Below are 21,179 nucleotides of genomic sequence, written 5' to 3'. Positions count from 1 at the left end.
AACGTGTCAATTTAGTCCCTGCCTTTATCTTTTGGATGAAAATTGATGATGTGTCTAATAGCTAAAATAAAAAATTAGCTTTCGTTAATGTGGCAATAAACTAAAATTTTATTTCGGTCGTTTGCCATCTCAGCAATTTTCATCCTAGATATAATGGTAGGAACTAAATTGACATAATATTAAAAGGTTAATGACCAAATTGATACAATTGAAAAGTTAGAGACCAAATTAAAATACGGTCTAAAGGATAAGGACCAAATATGTAGTTTACCCTATATCATTTTAGTTGCAACAAAGTTACAATGCCTACCAACTCACACATGGGTTCACCATAATCTACCACTTATTATTATTTTTTTTATAGGAACAATCTACCACTTATTATTATAATAATTAAATAAGATAGTAACTTTTGATAGGTAAATTGGGTTTTATTGTGATATTTTGTTATGGGTCAGTTGTTACAAAAAATATTGCTAAAAGTTTACCCAAACTCAATATTTGGAAGCTCTATCAATGGTAAGGCTTATTATTCAAATCCTAAATTAATGCGAAAGCTAGTTTGAGACTAGTATTGGTGATTTTTCAACAATACAAATGAAAAGTTCCAAAATTCAAGTAATTAAGAAGTATGTCGATTCTCAAATGTACAATATGATTGTTAAAAGAAATCAGCAATATCCAGCTGCAGCAAGGGGTAGCACTAGGACAAGAAAAAAAAAAATGCCCCACCAAAGGATACATACACTCCAATTTGGTCTATAGAAGTTGTCAGAAAATGTTGTTCATATATCATTCAAGACACCCTTGAGAAGATCCAACCCTTCAGCTGATATACTCCTCCTCTTTTGGGATCTAGGAATTTCAATCTTAGGAGGTGGATCAGGGGAGAAACAGACCACAACAACTGTGAGATTATCGCAGGTGTTGCGTTGGAGAGCCTCCTTAACAAGTGCACTCGAACACCTATTAGGATCATTATGTATCATGAGTTCTTTCCTCACCATTGTAACTGCACACTGGCTGCTCATCACATCCCACAACCCATCACACCCAATTATCAAAAACTCATCTTCCTCTGACAGGATGATCTCCTCCAATTCTGGCTCAGAGCTTAAGGGGCTTTTTGAACCTTTGGAGCCTTTTATATGCCAGTCTCCAAGAGCACGTGCCACAGATAATTGACCATTGAGGTAGCCATCATATATGACACCACCAAGTTTCTCAATTCTTAGTCTTTCAGCGGTGCAGTTGGGTTTATGGTCTTTAGAGAGCTCAATTGCTCTTCCCCGTTTGCCAAGCACAGCTCGAGAATCTCCAGCATTAGCAATTAACATGGTCCTGTAACATTATCGTGTTAAGAAAATGATTGCAATAAAGAAAAAATCATAAAATTAAAAACAACCCCTAATGTTGTTTTCAACTTCATTGATCAATGAGAGCCTAGAAACATCAAGACCAAGTTACAGTCAATAGTGATAGGTAGAAATGAAGTATTATAGTCCCTAACCTTCCTGTGATTAGGGCAGTCAATGCTGTGGTGCCAGAGGAACTATCAAGAAAAGAGGCATTAAGAAATGCATGATCAGCCTTCATAAAAGCATTTTTAACAGCCTTTTTTGTGCCAGTTGGGAAATTGGAATCTTCAATAATATAGTTAAGTATATTATTTTTGATGAATAATGCTGCATCAATACCACCATGTCCATCAAACACCTGCAGAAATAAAAGAAACCTCAGTACATGACCTCAACTAGTTAATTGACTTAGTAGGTAGAGTGAGTAAGGAGTTTTATATAATTCTCTTAGTTGTCTAGGCCCTAATAGGTCAGAAGAAGACCAACTTCTAGGAAGGATTAAAGATATATGCTAAAAAAAGGTCCAAGAAAGAGTCACCACTACACCTTATAGTTATAGCCAAGTGGTATGTCCACGGAGGGGGAAGGCTTTTCCCCTATTGTATAGCTTACAATTGCCATTTTTATCATGAAAAACAAATTACCAAAGAAATTTTGATGATAAGATGGCTAATCACATGCAGTTTGGCAAATGAATCATAGAACATGATGTATAAATTTACTTTTTAATGTGCCAGAAGTTATTAATAAGAAATTTTTTTTTTTGGGATATATTACTATGAAATTTATTCCAATTAGAAAAATATTAATAGTGTTTCATCTAAGTAGTGGATTTACACTTATCTAAAAGCACGAGACGCACCCCATAAAATGCACAAGGAGAAGGGAATTTTGCAGTTGTCCTAAGATTTTCACGAAGATTATCTACAGAGATATACTCATCCTCCATGTACTGTTTTGGCCCTTTCTCAGAACAGCTTCCTGAGCGAAATATAGGTAAAAATCCAGATTTCTCATTTGATGGTGACTTCAAGCCTAAAAACCCAATTTCTGATTCCTACAACAAATTAGCATAGAGCAATAAGTAGTGAAAGTATATCTTAAAGATATGCATTATGAGAAGACATAATCTCAACTTTTAAAAGCTTTGTACCAGCTCGTTAAAAAAAAAAAAGCTTTGCACCAAGAAAACAAGTTATATTCCACCTAAGACAATCCACATGCATGTGCGCGGGCCCAAACACATAGAAACACAAACTAGCACTGTGATTTGTGAGCATATTAAAGAGAGGATCATAGAAGATGCATACAGGTTTTGGCTCTAGATTAAATGTAGGAAACTATGGTATCAACTTCACAGGAGAACAAAATTTAATTTCCACAAAAAAGATTTCTAAAAATCAAACAATGATACTAAAATAAGTATTTACACAACTTTTGTAATAAGTCAATTACCACTTGTAGAATGCAATATGCATGATTTATAAATTAAGTTGCTATCCAAGATACAAAGTTTTGTCTTGAAAAAGCAAGAACTAAAGAAATTTCAAATATATAATTTTCTCATTTTAGAGTTTTTTTTTCCCTTTATATTTTTTTCAATAGAAAACCAAATCTAGAAAATGAGTTTTTTGCTGATTCTGAGAGCTTCAGATTACTAAGATGACTCAATGAAGATTATATTAATAGGCTAATGCTTAGGACACTAGGTTATTTCTTAGAAATTGGCAACCTAAGAATATAAAGGAAGCTATAACCAAGCATTTTGTAGAAGTGAATTTAGCAACAAAATAACTGTATGAGTAATTAGTGTTTCTAATGTGAAGACTTTTCTCAAGTGCCAAACAGATTTCCCCATCCTGAAAATCAATTAGAAAAACATGTCAATGCAATAAGATGGTGCTTGAAAGTGTATTTTTTTGAGATCCATAGAGTCAATCCAACATTATGTTTTATTTAACTTGTAAGATCCATTTGGCCTTTTGTAATATAACAAAACTTGACACAATTATGCAAATACTTGGTCCATAATGTCCTTAGACTGGTAAAAAATCATGAATCCTTCTATTACTCCAAGGATCTCAATCAAGAAACAATAATGTTGCAGACACAACATATTTCACAATTTCTTGAGTTGACAAGTTATTATTAATTTTCACTTGGTCTACATTTGCTGCCACTTTTTTATTTACCATTAACAACTTGCAATAGCAATTGTGAAAAAAAAAAATTGTGGCTCTAAAATGAACACATTTCCTTTCCTAAAATAACCTAATTATTGATAAAGTATCACAGAACTGTAGCATTTGAAATCAAATTGCAAACTTTTAAGGGCTATTAGACCATTAGACCAACTTAATAACTTTTTGAAAAAGAAAAAAGAGAAATAAAAAAGGGTATTAATAATACTCACTGATTCAGCCAAGAAAGTAGAGCTGGTGCAGTGTCGCATTACAAAGAGGTTTCGTGGGGGTTTCCTCATATTTGTTGAGGCCAAGCCTCCCAATGACTCATCATCATCATTATTGTTGTTGTTATTATTCTGATCCTCCATGGCTAACACACTAGTTTCCTTCATGGACCCACCATCTATACCATTTGTCTGAGGCGAGTACTCAGTTCCTGGGGCCATTAATTAATCTCTTTTCCAATCCTAACCCATTAACCACAATCAAATACAAAAACAAGAAAGAGCTTCAAAACCTTTCCTTATTTAGATTTCCAAAACTTTTCCCTATAAGGCTATACCAAGTTACCAACCCTTCTTTTCTCAACAAAAAAAAAAAAAAAAAAAAAGAAGTTACCAACCCTTCAAACTACACACATTGCTCACAGTTTCACGATAAAGATTCCATTTTTAGACAAACAAACACCAAAAGCTAATACAGCAACAACTAGCTGTCCTTTCCCAAATGTTCAAGCGCTTGATCCAAGACTAAAATCCTGCAAAACAAACAAATCACAAGAACCGGTTTTTTTGCCACAAAGAAAACTGTAGCCTAGCATTTTTGGGACTTTAAAAGGAACCAAGCACATGTCCATGCCCAAAATATTTGACAATGCAAATCAAAATTCAAAAAACCCAGATCAAAAAGTGCAAGAATTGAATGAAATAATGTATGTGCATGAGAGAAATGAAATGGGTAATAACAATTTTTTTTTTTTAAAAAGCATATAGTAGTAGTGAGAGAAAGGAAAGAGAGGACCGTTAGAAAGAAGTGGTTAATATGATAGTAACAGAGGGTGACTGGCGATTCCAAGTTTTCAGGTCGCCAATGTAGCGGTAGTAAGGTAAAGGAGATTGGGATAGTGACATGTGGTTCACTTGTGGTAACATATTTATCTACTAGTTGACCGGCTGGCCTTATGGTTGGGTAGTTTTTTGGATTGTTAGGATCTATACTGGTGGTTTTTCTTAACCATTTGATTTTTTTTTTTTAAATCTTGATCATTAAAATTTGTATGATCTGTCCATTTTTAGTGAAATCATGAGTTTGTTTACATCTGAAATTGTCGACATGTTGGGCATTGTTGATTTGTTGCTATTCCAACGATGCAAATGAGATCCAAAACTTTTTTTTTTAATAGATCAAAGAGTAATGCTACAGTTACAAACTATTTTATAATATTTTTACAAATTGTTGATGTGGTAAATTCTTACTTGTTCTCTTTTGAACCCATTATTAACATCACTTTTTTATTTACCAATAATCATTCACCACATTAGTAATTTGTAAAAAAGTTTGTAAAATTGTTTGTAGTTATAGCATTTTCCTAGATCAAATAATACTTTTACACTTTATTTATAGGACTATATCTATACTATTATTTAAAGGATTTCATCTGTTTGATACTCAAAATACTATCAAATTCTCCTATTTAGAAAGTTTAACTAATAAGATTAGACATATAAAAAAGTTACGTACAAGGTTTTTTTTTTCTTTGAACATATCTACTCTCATATCCCCATTAATTTTTTTTTTTTTTTTTTTGGTGTGTTGATAAACGTTGATGTTTATTTAAAAATGAGAACAAAATAAGTAGTCATCCTCACAAATGGTTTTTATACTTCCAATAACAAGCTGTTATTTCATTTTACATGTCTCTTCATCTTTATTGTCTTTTCTCTTTCTTCTCCAAATTCTAAAAAAACAAATCCAATCGTACACATCTATTCCCAAGTTCTTACAAATTTCAAAGGCAATCACTCAAAACTGAATTAAGAATGTATGAATATACCATGTTATATTGCCTTCTCTTTCCCTTTGTCGTTGTCTTTGTCACTCTTTCTCTAATTGCTCCACTGCCTTCAAATAAGCAAGCACTACATCTTTAAATCTCTCATATTAAAATTTTCTCTCATCTTAATTTGTTCATTTTTTTTAAACTAGTCTTATAACAATCCTAAGTGACCAAATGTATAAACCTCAAATTGGTATAAATGGAAAATTATAACACTAAACTCCAAAAAAAAAAGAAAAAAAAGAAGCCTCATTGCACATAGAAAGCGTGTGTGAGGCTAGTAATTTTTACAAGTTTTCATGTGTGTAGTAATGGAATGACTAAACCATCACAACCCGTTCTAAACATATTGTTTTCAATTTGGCTCATAATTATTTAATAGTATTGTTTAAACTTTTATATATACTAGTTGCAAACCTGCGCAATGTGCAAAAAAATTTAATGATTTTTTTTTTGTTAAGTAAAAAATGAAAATAGTAAATGATACTTAAATATTAGCCCCAAATCCTTCTCAAAATGATGTGATTGTTCTAACAAAATATAGTTAACACAATATATTAGCTTTCTAAATTAAGCTACCTATATTTGTTATTTGAAAGTGTTTTAAATTTTGTAATTTTTTTTACAAGGAAACATAATGCATTTTATTTTTATATTCAATTATTATATAAAGTGAGATTTCGTAAATAACGGAATGTGTGCTTGAAATTTGTTTACTATTGCTACTTACATAAGGTTAATTCTCTATACGTCTTAAACGACCTAAACATGAAGCATATATAAGTAAATTCATTACTTATATTATATAAAAAAAAATGCAAGACTTTTTATTTATTATATATATATATATATATATATATATATATATATATATAAAAGATAGAATTTATACTCTAGCCTAATCTAAGTGTATATGTGTGTGAAACTCCATCCTGGAGACTTGAACCCCGGCCCTTGCTCCCCACACCCCCAAGCATTTGTACTTATGGAGTGACCACAGCATCAAGGGTGCGCGGTGGTAAAAAAATATAAGACTTTAATAATACAAAAAAAAATGTAATTTTATCAAGATCCTACCAACATTACATTAACAATATGACACAGTTGTCAATAAACCAACTCATTTTTCTATACAAACCTCTTGTTCCAAAGCATTGGCAAAGTGAAAATAGACCGAATAAACCGAAGTGGACCGCATGGACCAAAATGCTATGTTGATGTGGTTTAACAGAAGTATAGTAATAATTAATGTTATCCTTTAATTTTTATATATTATATATATATATATATATTCTAATTATTATTTAGCTTTTTATTATACATATTTGATTGCCATCTCTATGACACTTGTCTATCATTTTCTGTTGGTACTCTCTCAATCGTCATTTCTCTTATTTCATCTTTACCTTATCAATGATAGAATCAACTCATTAGGTACGGAGCGAGATAAACCTACCACCAATAAACCTTCATGATCTCTTACACTTTCTTCGTTAGCACAATATGTTTATATGGTCACCTATTCTCACCATTGTACTTGTATACTTGTGTGTGTGTCTCTGGCCTCTCTCTAGGCCTCCTTATGTACATTATTTTTCATCCAATTAATCTATTGAGAATTACTTCTCAATTCTAACATTCCCAAAGAAAGACCCATTTGTGTTAAGTTTAAGCCAACAACAACTGATTTTTCCCACTGAACCAAATAGATTGGTTGAGCTGATAGAGAGGGGTAATTAATGAAAGTTGAAAAAAATTACACTACTCTTTTAAAAAAGGTTTGAACTAAGGAATGTTCTAAGATCCCTGTTTGAAATAATATTTCAATGAAGCCAAAGGCTCAAGATACCCATAGGAAACCCAACATTGCAAAGAATATTTAGCCTATGAAAATGAGAGGATGAGGATTGAAGAGGTATTCGGGTGATGAAGCCATTCCTGATGTATATTTGGTGCAAATCTTTAACACTGATCACACTTCTTCACATACTCTTGTGCTTCTTTCTGCATATTTGGCCATTAGTAGCCCTAAGTGATGGCTCTGTGAGACAAAGATCTGCCTCCTGTGTGGCTTTCACAAATTCCTTCATGCAGCTCTTTAAGGAGCAGTTCTGTTGCTTCGGGGTGAACACAGAGTAGATATGGCCCAGAAAAAGAGCGCTTGTACAATTTTTGGTCCTCGGATAGCCAGAAACGAGGCGCTTTTCTCCTTATCTTTTTAGCCTCTGATTTGTCTTCTGGCAAAATGTCTTTTCTCAGATATAGTACTATAGAATCCATCCAACTGGGCCCTGCCTTGATTTGGTGAACATGAACCGCTGGTCCCTTGACCTCCGTGGGTTTACACAAGTCTTCTATAAGGATAACCCAAGGTAGGCTCTGCGTCGAGGAGATTGCCAGCGTGGCTAGAGAATTGGCGTGTGCGTTTCCACCCTTGGGGACGTGTAAAAGAGTGAAGGATTCAAATCTTGATTGCAGATGTCTAACTTGACTTAAATACCCTTACATCCTCTCATCTCTTGCTTCTAGCTCGCCCTTTACCTGGCCGACGATCAACCTCGAGTCTGAGAACATCTTTACCGCCTTTCCTCTCATTCTTTGAACCATGGACATTCCCTCTAGCAAGGCTTCGTATTTAGCTTCATTATTCGTGGCCGAGAAGCCCAATCTTAGTGACTTTTCTATGGTGAGCTTCTCGGGCGAGATCAGAACTAGCCTCACTCTAGAGCCCCTTTGGTTTGCCGCACTATCAATGTATACCTTCCAGCATGAAGGTTCTTGCAGGGATACTGTACCAATTGATTTTCCATCCATGTTATGTGTTGTTGATATTTCTTCTAACGGGGGTTCAGTGAACTCGGCCACGAGGTCTGCCAGTACCTGACCCTTGACAGAGGTATGAGGCATGTATTTGATGTCAAAAGTCCCTAGAACTGTGCCCCATTTTGCAATCCTCCCCGTGTAATCATCTTTTCAAAGTATGGCCTTGAGTGGAAGTTGAGTTAGGATGACGACTGTATGCGCTTAAAAATAATGGGGAAGCTTTTTTATACCATGCACCACTGCCAAGATAGCCTTCTCCAGCGGTAGATAGCGAATTTCGATCTCATGCAGTGATTTGCTCACATAATAGACTGGTCGTTGTACTCCATTATCAACCCGTATCAATACCAAACTCACAGTGTGGGGGACCATCGTAATATAAGAAAACAAGATTTCGTCTGTCTCAGGACTGGACATAATAGGCGGCCCGCGGCTGAGATAGGTATTCTTTATGTTGCTGAAATGCCAAAGCACATTCTTCAATCCATTCAAATCCTTTCTATTTATTCATCAATAGGAAGAAAGGTCTGCATCTATCTGCGGATCGAGAAATAAATCAGTTTAAAGCAGCAGTCATTCCGGTTAGTTTCTAAACTTTTTTGGGATTCCGAGGTGGTAGTAGATCGTTTATCGCCTTAACTTGGTCGGGATTAACTTCAATTCCCTGGTAGGTTACCATGTAGCCCAGGAATTTTCCTGATCCCACACCAAAAGAACATTTGGAGGTATTAAGGTGCAACTTGTGTCCTCTCAGTATTTCAAAAATGCTTTTGAGGTCTCCCACATGCTCGGACACCACTTTACTCTTCACTACCATGTCGTCTATATAGACCTCAATATTTTTGCCTAACTGAGGTTCAAACATCTTAATCATCATCCTTTGATATGCGGATCCTGCATTTTTCAAGCCGAAGCCTTGTAGTGGTAGTTTTTAGTGGGAGTAACAAAAGCTGTCTTTTCCTAGTCTTCTAGTGCTAGCGGTATTTGATGGTATCCTTGAAAGGCATCTAAAAAGCTCATCCAAGGATGGCCTACAGTAGCATCTACCAGTTGGTCTATCTGAGGCATAGGAAAGGGATCTTTCGGACAAGTCCTGTTTAAATTCGTGAAATCCACGCACACTCGCCATTTTCCGTTCTTTTTCCTTACTACCACAGTATTGGCTAGCCATTCAAGATAGAAAACCTCTTTGATAGCCCCCGCCTCTTTAAGATTCGTCACCTTATCTTTGACAACATCAGAATGTTCTCTGGATGAGCGCCGAGGAGGTTGTTTTTTGGAGGTAACAGATGGATTAACATTCAAGTAGTGACAAATGAAACTTGGGTCCACCCCCGGGGCTTCATAAGCATTCCATGTGAATACATCCACGTTTTTTCTCAAGAATTCGATTAGCTTTAGTCTCTCTTGGGGAGGCAACTGGGAGCCGACCTGAAAGAACTTCTCCGAATTGTCACCAACAATAACCTTTTCTAGATCTTCACACTTTGCTTCCTCGGTTGATTCATTGTTGGACAGTACTGGGGTTCTTAATTGCTATGAGTTCTTTTTAGTAGAGGCCGAGGACCCTGTATTGGGCCTATGCAAGATGGCAGTCACCATGCACTGTCTAGCCATGGATTGATTCCCTACAATCTCTTTAACTTGGCCGTTGGACGGATATTTCACCTTCTGATGGAGGGTAGAAGAAACGGCTTCTAAATCATGAAACCAAGGTCTGGCCATAATAGCCGTATAAGGTGAATAAGCATCCACCACAATGAAGTCCACTTCCACCACATCCGAACCGGTCTGTATTGACAGTTTAATCTGATCTCTTGGAGTAACTGTCTTCCCCTCGAAACTTACTAGTGGGGAATCATACACTGTCAAGTTCTCGGGTTTCAAATTCAACCCCTTGTACACGTCGGGGTACATTATCTCGACAGCACTTCCCTGATCTACCAACACTCTTCTCACATCGTACCCCATATCCTAAGTGTAACCACCAAAGCATCGTCATGGGGTTGGATAGTTCCGATCTTATCATCGGCCGAGAAGCCCAAGACTAACGGGGCCTTTATTCTGGCTCTTTTTGGTTCTGAATTACTGTCTTTGGTTGATAGTCAAGCCATCGACATTACTTTGGAGGGACAGGAACCGGTCCTACCGGGGGCAACGAAGATGACATTGATCGTTCCTAGAGGAGGTCTTGAAGAAGAATCTCTCCGTGGATCCGAACTTGTCTGCCCCGCTTGGCCACTAGAATGGTGCAGTAGCTGCTTCAACTTCCCTTCTCGGACCAGCTGGTCCAAATGATCCCACAGATTCCTATAGTCTTCCATGGTGTGCCCCTGATCCTGATGATATTGGCAATAAAGGCTTTGATTGCATCTCAAGGGGTTTCCGGCCATCTTGTTTGGCCATTTGAAGAATGGCTCTTTCTTAATCTTCTCTAGAACCTGATGCACCGGTTCTCGGAATACTGCATTAACGGTCTAGGTGTTGGTAGACACTAATTGTCTAGCAAAATCTCTCCAGGGCCGGTTATTATTGAATCGGTCCGACCTGAAATCCCTCCTCTCTTGAGGGATAACCTTAGCCTTTCCTTTACCCAATTGTTGATCTTTCTCAACCCTTTTATACTAGTCAATACGATCCATAAGTTGGTACAAGCTGGTGACTGGTTTTCCTGTTAAGGACTTCCTTAAACCATGCTTGGCTAGGAGGCCACTCTTGAAACTACTGATGACGACATCTTCCAAGTCACCCTCTATCTCATTGTACATCTCCCAGTACCTATCCGAGTATGTTTTCAGGGTTTCCCCTTCTCGCATGGACAAAGACAATAGGGAGTCTAAGGGTCGAGGGACCCTCGTACATGTGATAAAACAGGAACCAAAAGCCCGAGTGAGCTCCTTGAAGGAATTTATAGAACTCGTCTTCAAGCCGTCAAACCATCTCATCGCCACGAGTCCCAAACTGGATGGGAACACTTTGCACATCAAGGTTTCGTCCTTAGAATAAACAACCATTCTCTGATTGAAATGGCTCACATGCTTCACCGGGTCTGTTCACCCATTATAAATGGTGAATGTTGGCTGATGGAAACACCGAGGAGGGGCTACTCTTTCGATTCTACGCGTGAACGACAACTTGGCAATCTGTTTCAAAGCTTTGTTCATTGCATCATTTCCCAATCCTCTGTGAATGGGGCTTTTGCATCGGCGTTCACTATGATGCTCTTCTTCATATGAGAAGGATTCGCTAGGGGGAGTCCTTGATCTACGTCGATAACCGCTATCCTTCTCATCGTCGGAGGAGGAATCAGACGGGGTGGGAGTTCATTTTCGTTGTGCATGGCGTAACTTCTTCCTAAGTTGATCGATTTCCCTTTGCATGGTTTTATTGTGTTGTTCTTGAGAGACGTGACTCCGAACTCGAGAGTGGCTTTTGCTTGTGTGTGTAACGTGCACGCTGCCCTCCCTATCTCTCCTACATTCAAGATTGGTGAAAGGATTTTCACATTGAGATGCCATGGATTCTGCCTGATGTGAGCTTGAATTTGCCATATTTGACCGTTGTTTTCACTATCACACAAGTTTTCCCCACAGACAGCACCAATTGTAGAGTCTCGATTTGTGGCCCAAACCCAAAGTATATGGGATCTCGGCCCAATGAGCCTATTATAATAAATTTGTAGAGAGTGGATCAAAGAACTAGGCCCTAATGAATTGAGCAACGGCTAATATGGAATTAAATGACAATCAGGCACAAAAAAGATGTATTGATATCAATAGACTTTCAGTCCGAGGAGGCTATAATTTTGTATATTGATCACAGTTAAATACAAAGACAATTTTGATTTCTACAGTGTTCTCTTTTCCCTTTTTCGGATCCCTTCTCCATGAAGGGTTTTTCACCTTATATATCCTCCTTTGGATCATCTTCACCTTCCACTTATTGATCATCTGAACCCTTACTTGAGCACCTGTCCCATCAGACACCCTCTCTAATTTTCTGTGAGTTGTGGTAGCCAAGGTAATACTGTTCAGAGGTCTTCTCCACATAAATGCGACCAGAAAAGTAGCTGCAGTGCATTTAATATGGTGGTGGCAGTTTTCCCTTAGATATTTTTAGGTTTCCTTCCTTCTCGTATGTTCCTGAAGCGTGTTTCTATCATTGGAGTTTCTTGGAGGATTACGCTAACAGATGGAGTACATATTGTGAACTGTATTCATCATATCCGAGAAGGAGTTCCTCCTCGGACAACCTCTTACTTGTTCCCCATCTTTGAGACTTTAATTGGGAACGTTTAATAACTACTTGCTTCTCCTCGGACCTATCAATGTCCTCGGATAAGGCCTAAGACCCAATATACTATTTTGGGCCCTTGTCCCTACAGAGATGATTTTTGTTATTCATATGAATTTTTGAGTTAAAAACTAAAAACAATGATTTACAAGAAAAATAAGAGAAAACAATATAAACGAATGCTCCAAAACTTTAAAATGCCATTAGCCTCTCTCTTCTCTTTTTTTTTTTTTTGGGTGTGTGGAAGAAATCCAAAGTCCAAATACACTCAAAGATCTCTCTCTCTCTCTCTCTACCCCTCTTTTGCAACCACACCACCCCCACTCCTAAATCTCGACCTCTGTGAAACCACCACCAACCCCAAACTTGACCTCCGTTTCACCACCACCATCCTTTCTCTCTCTCTTGGGATTTTTGCTTATTATATATTTATTTGGGAGTTGAGAAAATGTAGGAAAGTAGTAGAATAAATTTTTCTTCGAAGCATTTTTAGGAATATATGCAACTAAAAATCTAAAATGTTTTCAAATTATTTTCAAGAATAAACCAAATACTTGAAAATATTTTCTTTTCTGGGAATTTTTTTGCTTGAAAATACTTAATGATTGGAAAATATTTTGAAAGGAAGCATGCAACCTTTGTCTCAAAATTTTGGAGCCAATTATAGATCATCAACAAACTAATCAAGGTCGGCCATATGTATTCTTTTCTACCATTCTAATCTAATCAAGGTCAGTCATACGTATTCTTTTCTACTATTCTATTCTATCCAAATTCATACTCTCTATTACTTTCTTAATTTACATGATTTATTTTTACTATTTGTAATGTTATTTTTGGTATTCCTCTACCCAAAGAAAATTTGCACCAAAATAATTATAGTAAAGGTTTTTTTATTTTTATTTTTTTTTTATAGAAACAATTATAGTAAAGTTTAATGAACACTATACTTCTTAATGCAGTCCCATACTGAATAATAGCAATTAGAGTAAAAAGTGAATGGTTAATACAACATTATGAGACCCAAATCAACTAACTTAAAATCTTGGGTTGATGTATGTTTCAACATGTGCATCAAGGTCTCAAAAGAATTTCTGTGTTTCACTTATATAATAGTAGGTTAACCCCCCTTATGCATACCATACTTTAAATAGTCAAATACATTTACATGGTAGAATAAGATAAACAATTGTTAGTTGGATCTTAACCACTTAAAAATGACCCAATTTGAAGTAAGTTTAAATTTATGCAAATTGTCACTAAGGATCTACAAATGATTCATTCAAGAAATTTTGGGGGAGTCCGTATATTTACATGGTAGAATAAGATAAACAAATGTTAGTTGGATCTTAACCACTTAGAAATAACCCACATTTAAAATTAAGTTTAAATTTATGCAAATTTTTGCTAAGGATCTACAAATGATTCATTCAAGAAATGTTGGGGGAGTCCGTATATTTACATGGTAGAATAAGATAAACAAATGTTAGTTGGATCTCAACCACTTAGAAATGACCCACTTTTGAATTAAGTTTAAATATATGCAAATGGTTGCTAAGAATCTACAAATGATTTTTTTCAAGAAATGTTGGAGGAGAACGATGTCACTCCAACTGAAAAACTAAAGTCAATGAGTTTAAAATCAACAATGTATATCTTCTACTCATTTTCTTTATTTTTCTTCAACGTGGAACACAACCCTAATACAAACGCACTACACACAACAAGACACCATTTTCCAAAGAACAAATTTGTGTAATTTTTGCTATTTCCCTCACTGCATGCATTCTGTTGGACTGTAGGTATTTTTGGATGACCCTCGAATTGCGTTAAAGTTATAGTTCTTTGCTTTACAAAATGAAGAATTCCCAAATTCATCCAAAAATACAATGAAGAATTACAAATATTTTTTAGTATCGTTTCATAATCATAATCTATAGAGTAGAGATCTAAAAATCTAGGATTCAAATTCACTAACTTTCAACTGTCGAATTATAAAAAAATAAAAAACTGAGAGAAAGAAATCTGAAAATCCCTCGGACCCGTCAATGAAATTTTGTTAGCTAAAATTGTTCCCTCTTGCTTATTTAGATAGCTTTTGAACTATTTATATATATATTTTAAGTAATTATATGGGAAGAAGAAGTCATATATAACGAATAGCAGTGGTTGAGAGACAATGAAACATGATTGTTACGTAATCATGAAAACAAAACAGGGATGGAAAATAAATTGATGTACATATATTAATTGCCGCTAATTAGTCGGAGAAATCCAAGGATTAGGGACAAAATTAATGGGGATAGCACTAGGGTAATGGAGATTTAGGTAAGAAAGAACCCAACGATGGAAGTCATTATGCATGGTGATTAGTGACCTATCACTATCAGATGATGGTGGATGCAGCGACTGGAGTTAGTATAGTTTTTTCCAGTGGCTTTGCTCCGCAAGGAACAATACCATGTTTTTAACGCGTGTAGTGGGGTTTGACCATCGAGTTCGAGTTCTACATTCTAATTGAGGTGGTCAGAGATTGGATGATATATACTATAGGTTCAAAGTTCAAACTCAGACACGGTGTGAATTGAATGTGTTACATGGGAAATTAAATTACGATTCAGGGAGCTCCCACTCCCAGTGGACCACTTACTATATATATATATATATATATATATATATATATATTCAAGTAAATATTATATGGCCAAGTGTTCAGCACTGGAGTTGATACCCGACCAGAATTTATATGTAATGGTCTACTTAAGTTGGAGTTTGATTCTAAAGTCAAAAAGCGTAATCCTTTGACTCGAAACGCCCTCTTTGATTGGCTGAGAGACTTTAAAGAGTTGCGAGTTGCCCAACTTTTGTGGTCCTCAAAAGCGCAAGGATATTTTGTCGTGATACTTACTTTTAGAATATAAAAAAAAAAGAAACACGCAGGCTTTTTTTTTTTTTTTCGTCTTTTGTGTTTGATGTGCCGCACGTGGTATATAATATCCTAATGTTTTGTGAGTGCAAATCCCCTGTTCTTCTGTAATCAAAGTTTACTTATCCTTGTTTCTCAAAAAAAAAAAAAAAAGTTTACTTATCCTTATCCTTAAGTTAAGAGGAGTGACTGTATGTATCATGTATGTGCACTCACTCATCCCAACCATGTATATGCAAACTTACGGGCACGAGGTTATATATGCATGGACCCATGCCAGGCTAGGTGTTGGGCAATGCACTTGGGCTGAAACATAAGCACAAGCGTTTAACATGTGGCAGCAGTTATTTAGCAGTAACTACCATGACTGTTATTTTCACGTATTATTAGGCTGTGTTAAGGGTGTCAATATATAGCATGTGAGAAGGAAAAAAAATCAGATTGTACTTTGTAAGGAAACATTATAAATCTGTGTGTTTGTAAGCCTTAATGGCTGATTAGGCTAAGGCAGGTTTTGTGTGAGCAAAAGTCTTGGTTTCCTTTGTACTTTGCTGGTAAAAGTAACAAAGGATGGGAGTTTTCCTGTAATCTGTTTTATTTATTATGGATGCTTTGTTTGTGTTGTGCACTATTGATTCAATCAAACTCTTAGGTTTTCCTTGTGAGCCTTTTGAATTGTTGATTGAGATTATTAAAATCTTAAAAGGAAAATAATTATAGAGAGATGTGGAAGTAAGAGAGAGAAAACAAGAGTTAACATAGTTTGGCATGATGATCCATGTCCACCGGAGAAGAAAGTCTAGCAGATCTTTACTATGTTGAATTGTGTATACAATACACTTGGGTCTCTTGGGCTATTACACAAACACATCTTTAACACTTGATCACTCAAACTCTTAAGGTCCATTTGGTTGGGTGGATTTTAGGGGAGGATGAAAAAAAAGAAGAGAGACAATGGGGAGGGAAAGAAATTTATTAGGGTGTTTGGTTGGGTGGATTTGTGGGAGAAAAACTAGTGGGGTTTGAGTGTTTTTTTCCTAGGCCCATCAAAATGTTTTCTCACCAAATTGGGAAGAAAGTTGAAGAGAAAACCAGAACAAGAATTCTGAACAAAAAAGTCTTTATCGTTTTCTTCTTTTGCTTTTTTTCCCCCCTTGATTTTCAACTTTGGTTTTTTGCCTTTTTTGAGTTTTTCTTGGTCATTTGTTTTGGTTTGCGTTAAATATTAGCATTGATGTATACTATGTTGAATATGATAAAGTAGATGTGAAAGATGAAGCATAAAATAGGAATATGAGAATACGAAAGTTACGTGGCTCCACCTTGTTGGCCAAGGTTCACGAAGGAAATCTTTAATGGCTACATTAATTTTATAAGAGTGTATAGTACAAAACTTGTGTTACAATGAACTATAACATGAATATATATACTAGGCTAAACCCTAGACTACTAGTACAAGTAAGAGACTTGACTTGCACACATAGTAGGTGTGGACTTGGGCCTACGTTATGGGCTAATATGTCTAATATAACACAACAGTTAACTAGTTTGGCATAATGACCTATGTCCAATGGAAAAAAAAAAAAAAAAAAAAAATTCTAGTGGATCTTTACTATGTTGAATTGTGTATACATACACTTGGGCCTCTCGGGCTGTTACACATAAATATATTTTTAACACTTGATTCACTCAGACTCTTAGGGTTCGTTTGGTTGGGTGGATTTTAGGGAGGATGGAAAAAAAAAATGGGGAGGAAAGAAATTTATTAGGGGTTTTTAGTTGTGTAGATTTATGGGAGGAAATTGATGAAGCCTTGGTGTTTTCTTCCCAAACCCACCAAAATGTTTTTCTTCTCATATTAGGGAGAAAACTGAAGAGAAACTCGAAACAAAAATTCTAGACAAAAAGGTCCTCGTATATATATATAATATAATGGAAATATATTTTTATATTTAATGATTACAAAAAAAAATTATTTATTATATTATGTCATAGGGGCATAAGAGTAAATTTATACCAACTTCATTTTCCATCATCTCATTTTTCTTCTCTATCAAGCGAATAAATGTTCCATTTCTCCACTTTTCCATCCTCTCAATGAAACACACAAGGGGAAAATGAATCTCTTCTATTTTCCCACTTTTCTATTTTCTTTCTCCATTTTCTATCCTTCCACTTTTTCATCCCTCTAACCAAACGAACCCTTAGGGGTTTTCTTGTCAGCCTCTTCGGTTGTTGACTAGGGTGTTAAAATCTAAAATGAAGATAATTATAGATAAAAGCATAAGAAAGAGAATTTGACCTAACAACCTATGTCCACATGAGGAGAAAGCCTACACGGCTACATTTTTACTGTGTTAAATTGTGTATACAAAATACTTGGACCTCTTGGATCATTATATATTTAACAAATAAACCCATTGTATCTCTGTAATGAAGACGAAGTAGGGTTTTTACTTAGTGTCATTCCAAGATAGAAAATTTGGGTGAAAAACCTGTCTTGCGATATTAGGGGAGGAAAAGAAAACCCAAACACTAGAGGCTTCAAATGCGGCATCTTACACATTGAATCGCAAGACAATAATCTGAAGCTACAAAAGGATGGATCCCTTTGAATATCCTAGTACCTAAAGACATTATAGCTTGGTCTATGATTGTGTTTCAGGAAATAAGAGGGTGTTTGGTACATGTGTTTGAAAACATGTATTTTGTTGTTTGAAAACATGTGTGGAAATATGTGTGAGTAAAAAAGTGTATGGAAATGCGTATAATGTTGTTTAATAACTGAAAATGTGTGTTTGAGTAGGTGTACCAAACACCTCCTAAGTTTTTAAACTCACCTTGATGTCCTGCCAGGCTGCCCTTTTGGGATACCTGGCCTGATGAATGAGTATTATTAGTTCATCGAAAACATGATCAATACCTTAATGTTGGAATGGCAACGGGTCGGGTTCGGGCCGGGTTTTTCCATACCCGGACCCGACCCGCGGGTCTTAGCCCGAAGCCCGAACCCGGCCCGTTTACTAACCGGGTTTTTTTCCCGGGGCCCGAACCCGCCTCCTCCGGGCCCCGTGGGCCCCGTTAAGCCCTGCTAGATTTGGGCCCAATCCACAGCCCAACCAAAAAAAAAAAAAAAAAAAAAAATCCAGGCTTCATTCAGAAATCACAAATCATAGCCAAGCCATTTTCATTAATGCGTGATAAGCTAGTAACAAATCACAAGACCCATGCTTTCATTTTCCACACTTCACATCACATTACAGAATTTATCAGTTATCAAACCAAAAACAATACAACCCAACCCAATAACAGAAATCATGTAAGAATTAGGAAATTAACCCAAAAAAAAAAAAAAAAAATTTTGGGAACGAACCCAGATCGGTGGACGTTGGCTTGGCAAACCCAGGAAATTTCACTCTCACGGTCTTACGGTGAGCGGTGATAGATCAGAGAGGGAGGAATGTTGGCTTGGCGTCGACGGCTTAAGCCAAAAACCTCGGGGTGGTGCCGGTGGGACTGAGAGACGGAGACGAAGTGGAACACGACGACGAAGAGATTGATTTTCTGGTAGGTTTCGGCGGCGAGAGAAACGCTCTGATCTTCAGAGACGAGGGAGGGAGGGAGGCGTGGGTTCTGAGTCTTCTGACTTTGAGTGGGTGCTGAAGAACAGAAGAAATGAAGATTAGATTTAGGGTTAGATTATAAGGGTTATATATATAGGAGGGGTATTTTTGTAATATACAGTACCGGGTTTTTATCCGGGTCGGGTTTCGGGTCGGGTCTCGGATTTTTTTAATAAAACCCGAACCCGACCCGGACCCGCTTCGGGTTTTTTTTTTAAAAATCCATACCCGACCCTATTCTTAATCGGACCAGGTAAAATCCGACCCATTAGGGTCGGATCGGACCGGGTACCCGCGGATCGGGTAAAAATTGCCATCCCTACCTTAATGTCCTGCGCCAAGTTTCCCTTCTGGGGATACCTGATGGATGAATTGAATTTTGAATAGTATAGTGAACTAGTAATATGCCTCATATGGCAAATTCTCCATGATTAGGAGATGAGATGACCTTGACCTTTAAAGTGAACTTGAAGGATAACATTCAGCAGCACATGCGCGATTTAGGAGTGGCTACTCCATTTTGATACAATGGTAATCAAGTGCTGAAACTAAATCAATCGGCCATTATGAATTCCATTACTTGGAATTGTTATTGGATGAAATGCCCCTAGTGGTATTCTCAATAATGCAAAAGAATGACATTCTAATTTCTATCCAATAGCAGTGATCATTCCAGGATGTAAGTCTATGGCAACTCAGTCAGAGAAGTATATAAAAGGATCAAGAAACTCTCTCTAACAGGCACACATTTCTCACTGCATACACATGTTGTATTACACGCATAACAGGTGAGGCCTCACATCTAAGCTAGAGTAATCTATAATTATTGCATGTAACCACCATAGTAGTCCTCGAAAGTACACTCTTTTTGCATAATCAATACAAATATACGGTTTGGTTGGATAGTGTTATTTCTGACTTTTTGTGCACGTTTTTTCTCTACATATGTTTTATCTGCATTGTTAATTTCACATCCGATTGTTGCATTTGTTGACTTTAATTCAAATCAATTATACTGATGAGAAGTGTGTAGTGTGTACACAAGAAATACGCACAAAAAGTATGTAAATAACTTCCCCTTTTCAAATTCCTTCAGGCTAGTACAATTTTCATTCTTACATGTGATAAATTACCAATTATTTCAAAATTTTAAACTATTAGAAATAATGAAATTAATTATTTTTTAACAATTTCCTTTGAGCATGAATTTGAACTCCACCTTAATTTTGAACTCCACCTTAATAAGTGAGGCCAACACATTAGATTTTTCAGTTCTTGTCTCAAAAGTTTAAACTATTAGGAAATAATGAATTTAATAATTTAATCATCAATCTAATGGCATGCATGGATGACTCACTATTAAAAACACGCTCTAACCTATAGCCGCATTTTTAGAATTTGGCACTAGTTTTAGTGTAGTTTTAGCATGATTAATGTGGTACTCAAAGTGACTTTGGTTTTTTTTTTTTTTCAAATAAGTCTTGTGCCACATAAAGTGGCACAACAAATGCTACAACCCACCCATGTGGCGAGTTGTGGTTAGTGGAGGGGTGTCTCCACATGGACCCACCACCACCCCTCTACTAACCACAACTCACCTACTAATCACAACTCGCCACATGGGCGAGTTGTGACATTTGTCGTGTCACTTTTTGTGGCAATAGAAAGGCTCTTTTTTTCCTCTATTTTTGTTCTAAATTCTCAAATCTAAGTGACTTATGAGTTATCTCTAGTCTAACGTATCCAATAAAACCAGCTTTTGAAATTCTGGCAAAAGGAAAAGGAAAAGAATCTCACTTTTGGTGGGTCTTCTTTTCCTTGGTGGGTCTTCTTTTCTGTGTTTCATGACTCTGTTTAGTCGTTGCTATTTGTATTTGCTTTGGTAATATATATATATATATATATATATATATA

General features: G+C 36.3%; 3 protein-coding genes across 7 annotated transcripts in view; 1 reads left to right on the top strand and 2 right to left on the bottom strand.

Moving 5' to 3' along the window:
- Nucleotides 1-785: 785 nt before the first annotated feature.
- LOC126689617 (probable protein phosphatase 2C 47) lies at nucleotides 786-3,990 on the bottom strand. The gene is made up of 4 exons (XM_050384850.1): nucleotides 3,772-3,990; nucleotides 2,221-2,415; nucleotides 1,511-1,716; nucleotides 786-1,341 (listed from the first exon to the last, which is right to left on the bottom strand). Exons 1-4 carry the CDS (start codon nucleotides 3,988-3,990, stop codon nucleotides 786-788), a joined length of 1,176 nt encoding a protein of 391 aa, XP_050240807.1.
- Nucleotides 3,991-9,959: 5,969 nt separating this feature from the next.
- Nucleotides 9,960-10,394, bottom strand: LOC126689568 (uncharacterized). Its single transcript, XM_050384807.1, has one exon. The coding sequence runs from the start codon at nucleotides 10,392-10,394 to the stop codon at nucleotides 9,960-9,962; it is 435 nt and encodes a 144-aa protein (XP_050240764.1).
- Nucleotides 10,395-20,014: 9,620 nt separating this feature from the next.
- Nucleotides 20,015-21,179, top strand: part of LOC126690417 (glutamate receptor 3.6-like) — a 66,302-nt gene continuing 65,137 nt past the window's right edge. For all 5 annotated transcript variants that reach the window (XM_050385549.1, XM_050385547.1, XM_050385545.1 and 2 more), the window contains exon 1: nucleotides 20,015-20,053. The gene's annotated coding sequence lies outside the window, so the exon portion shown is untranslated. The remainder of the gene's footprint in view (nucleotides 20,054-21,179) is intronic.

Source organism: Quercus robur, chromosome 6 (assembly GCF_932294415.1).
Source record: "Quercus robur chromosome 6, dhQueRobu3.1, whole genome shotgun sequence".
NCBI lineage: Eukaryota > Viridiplantae > Streptophyta > Magnoliopsida > Fagales > Fagaceae > Quercus > Quercus robur.
Note: the sequence above shows the minus strand (reverse complement) of the source record. Positions and strands in the feature narration are given on the sequence as shown.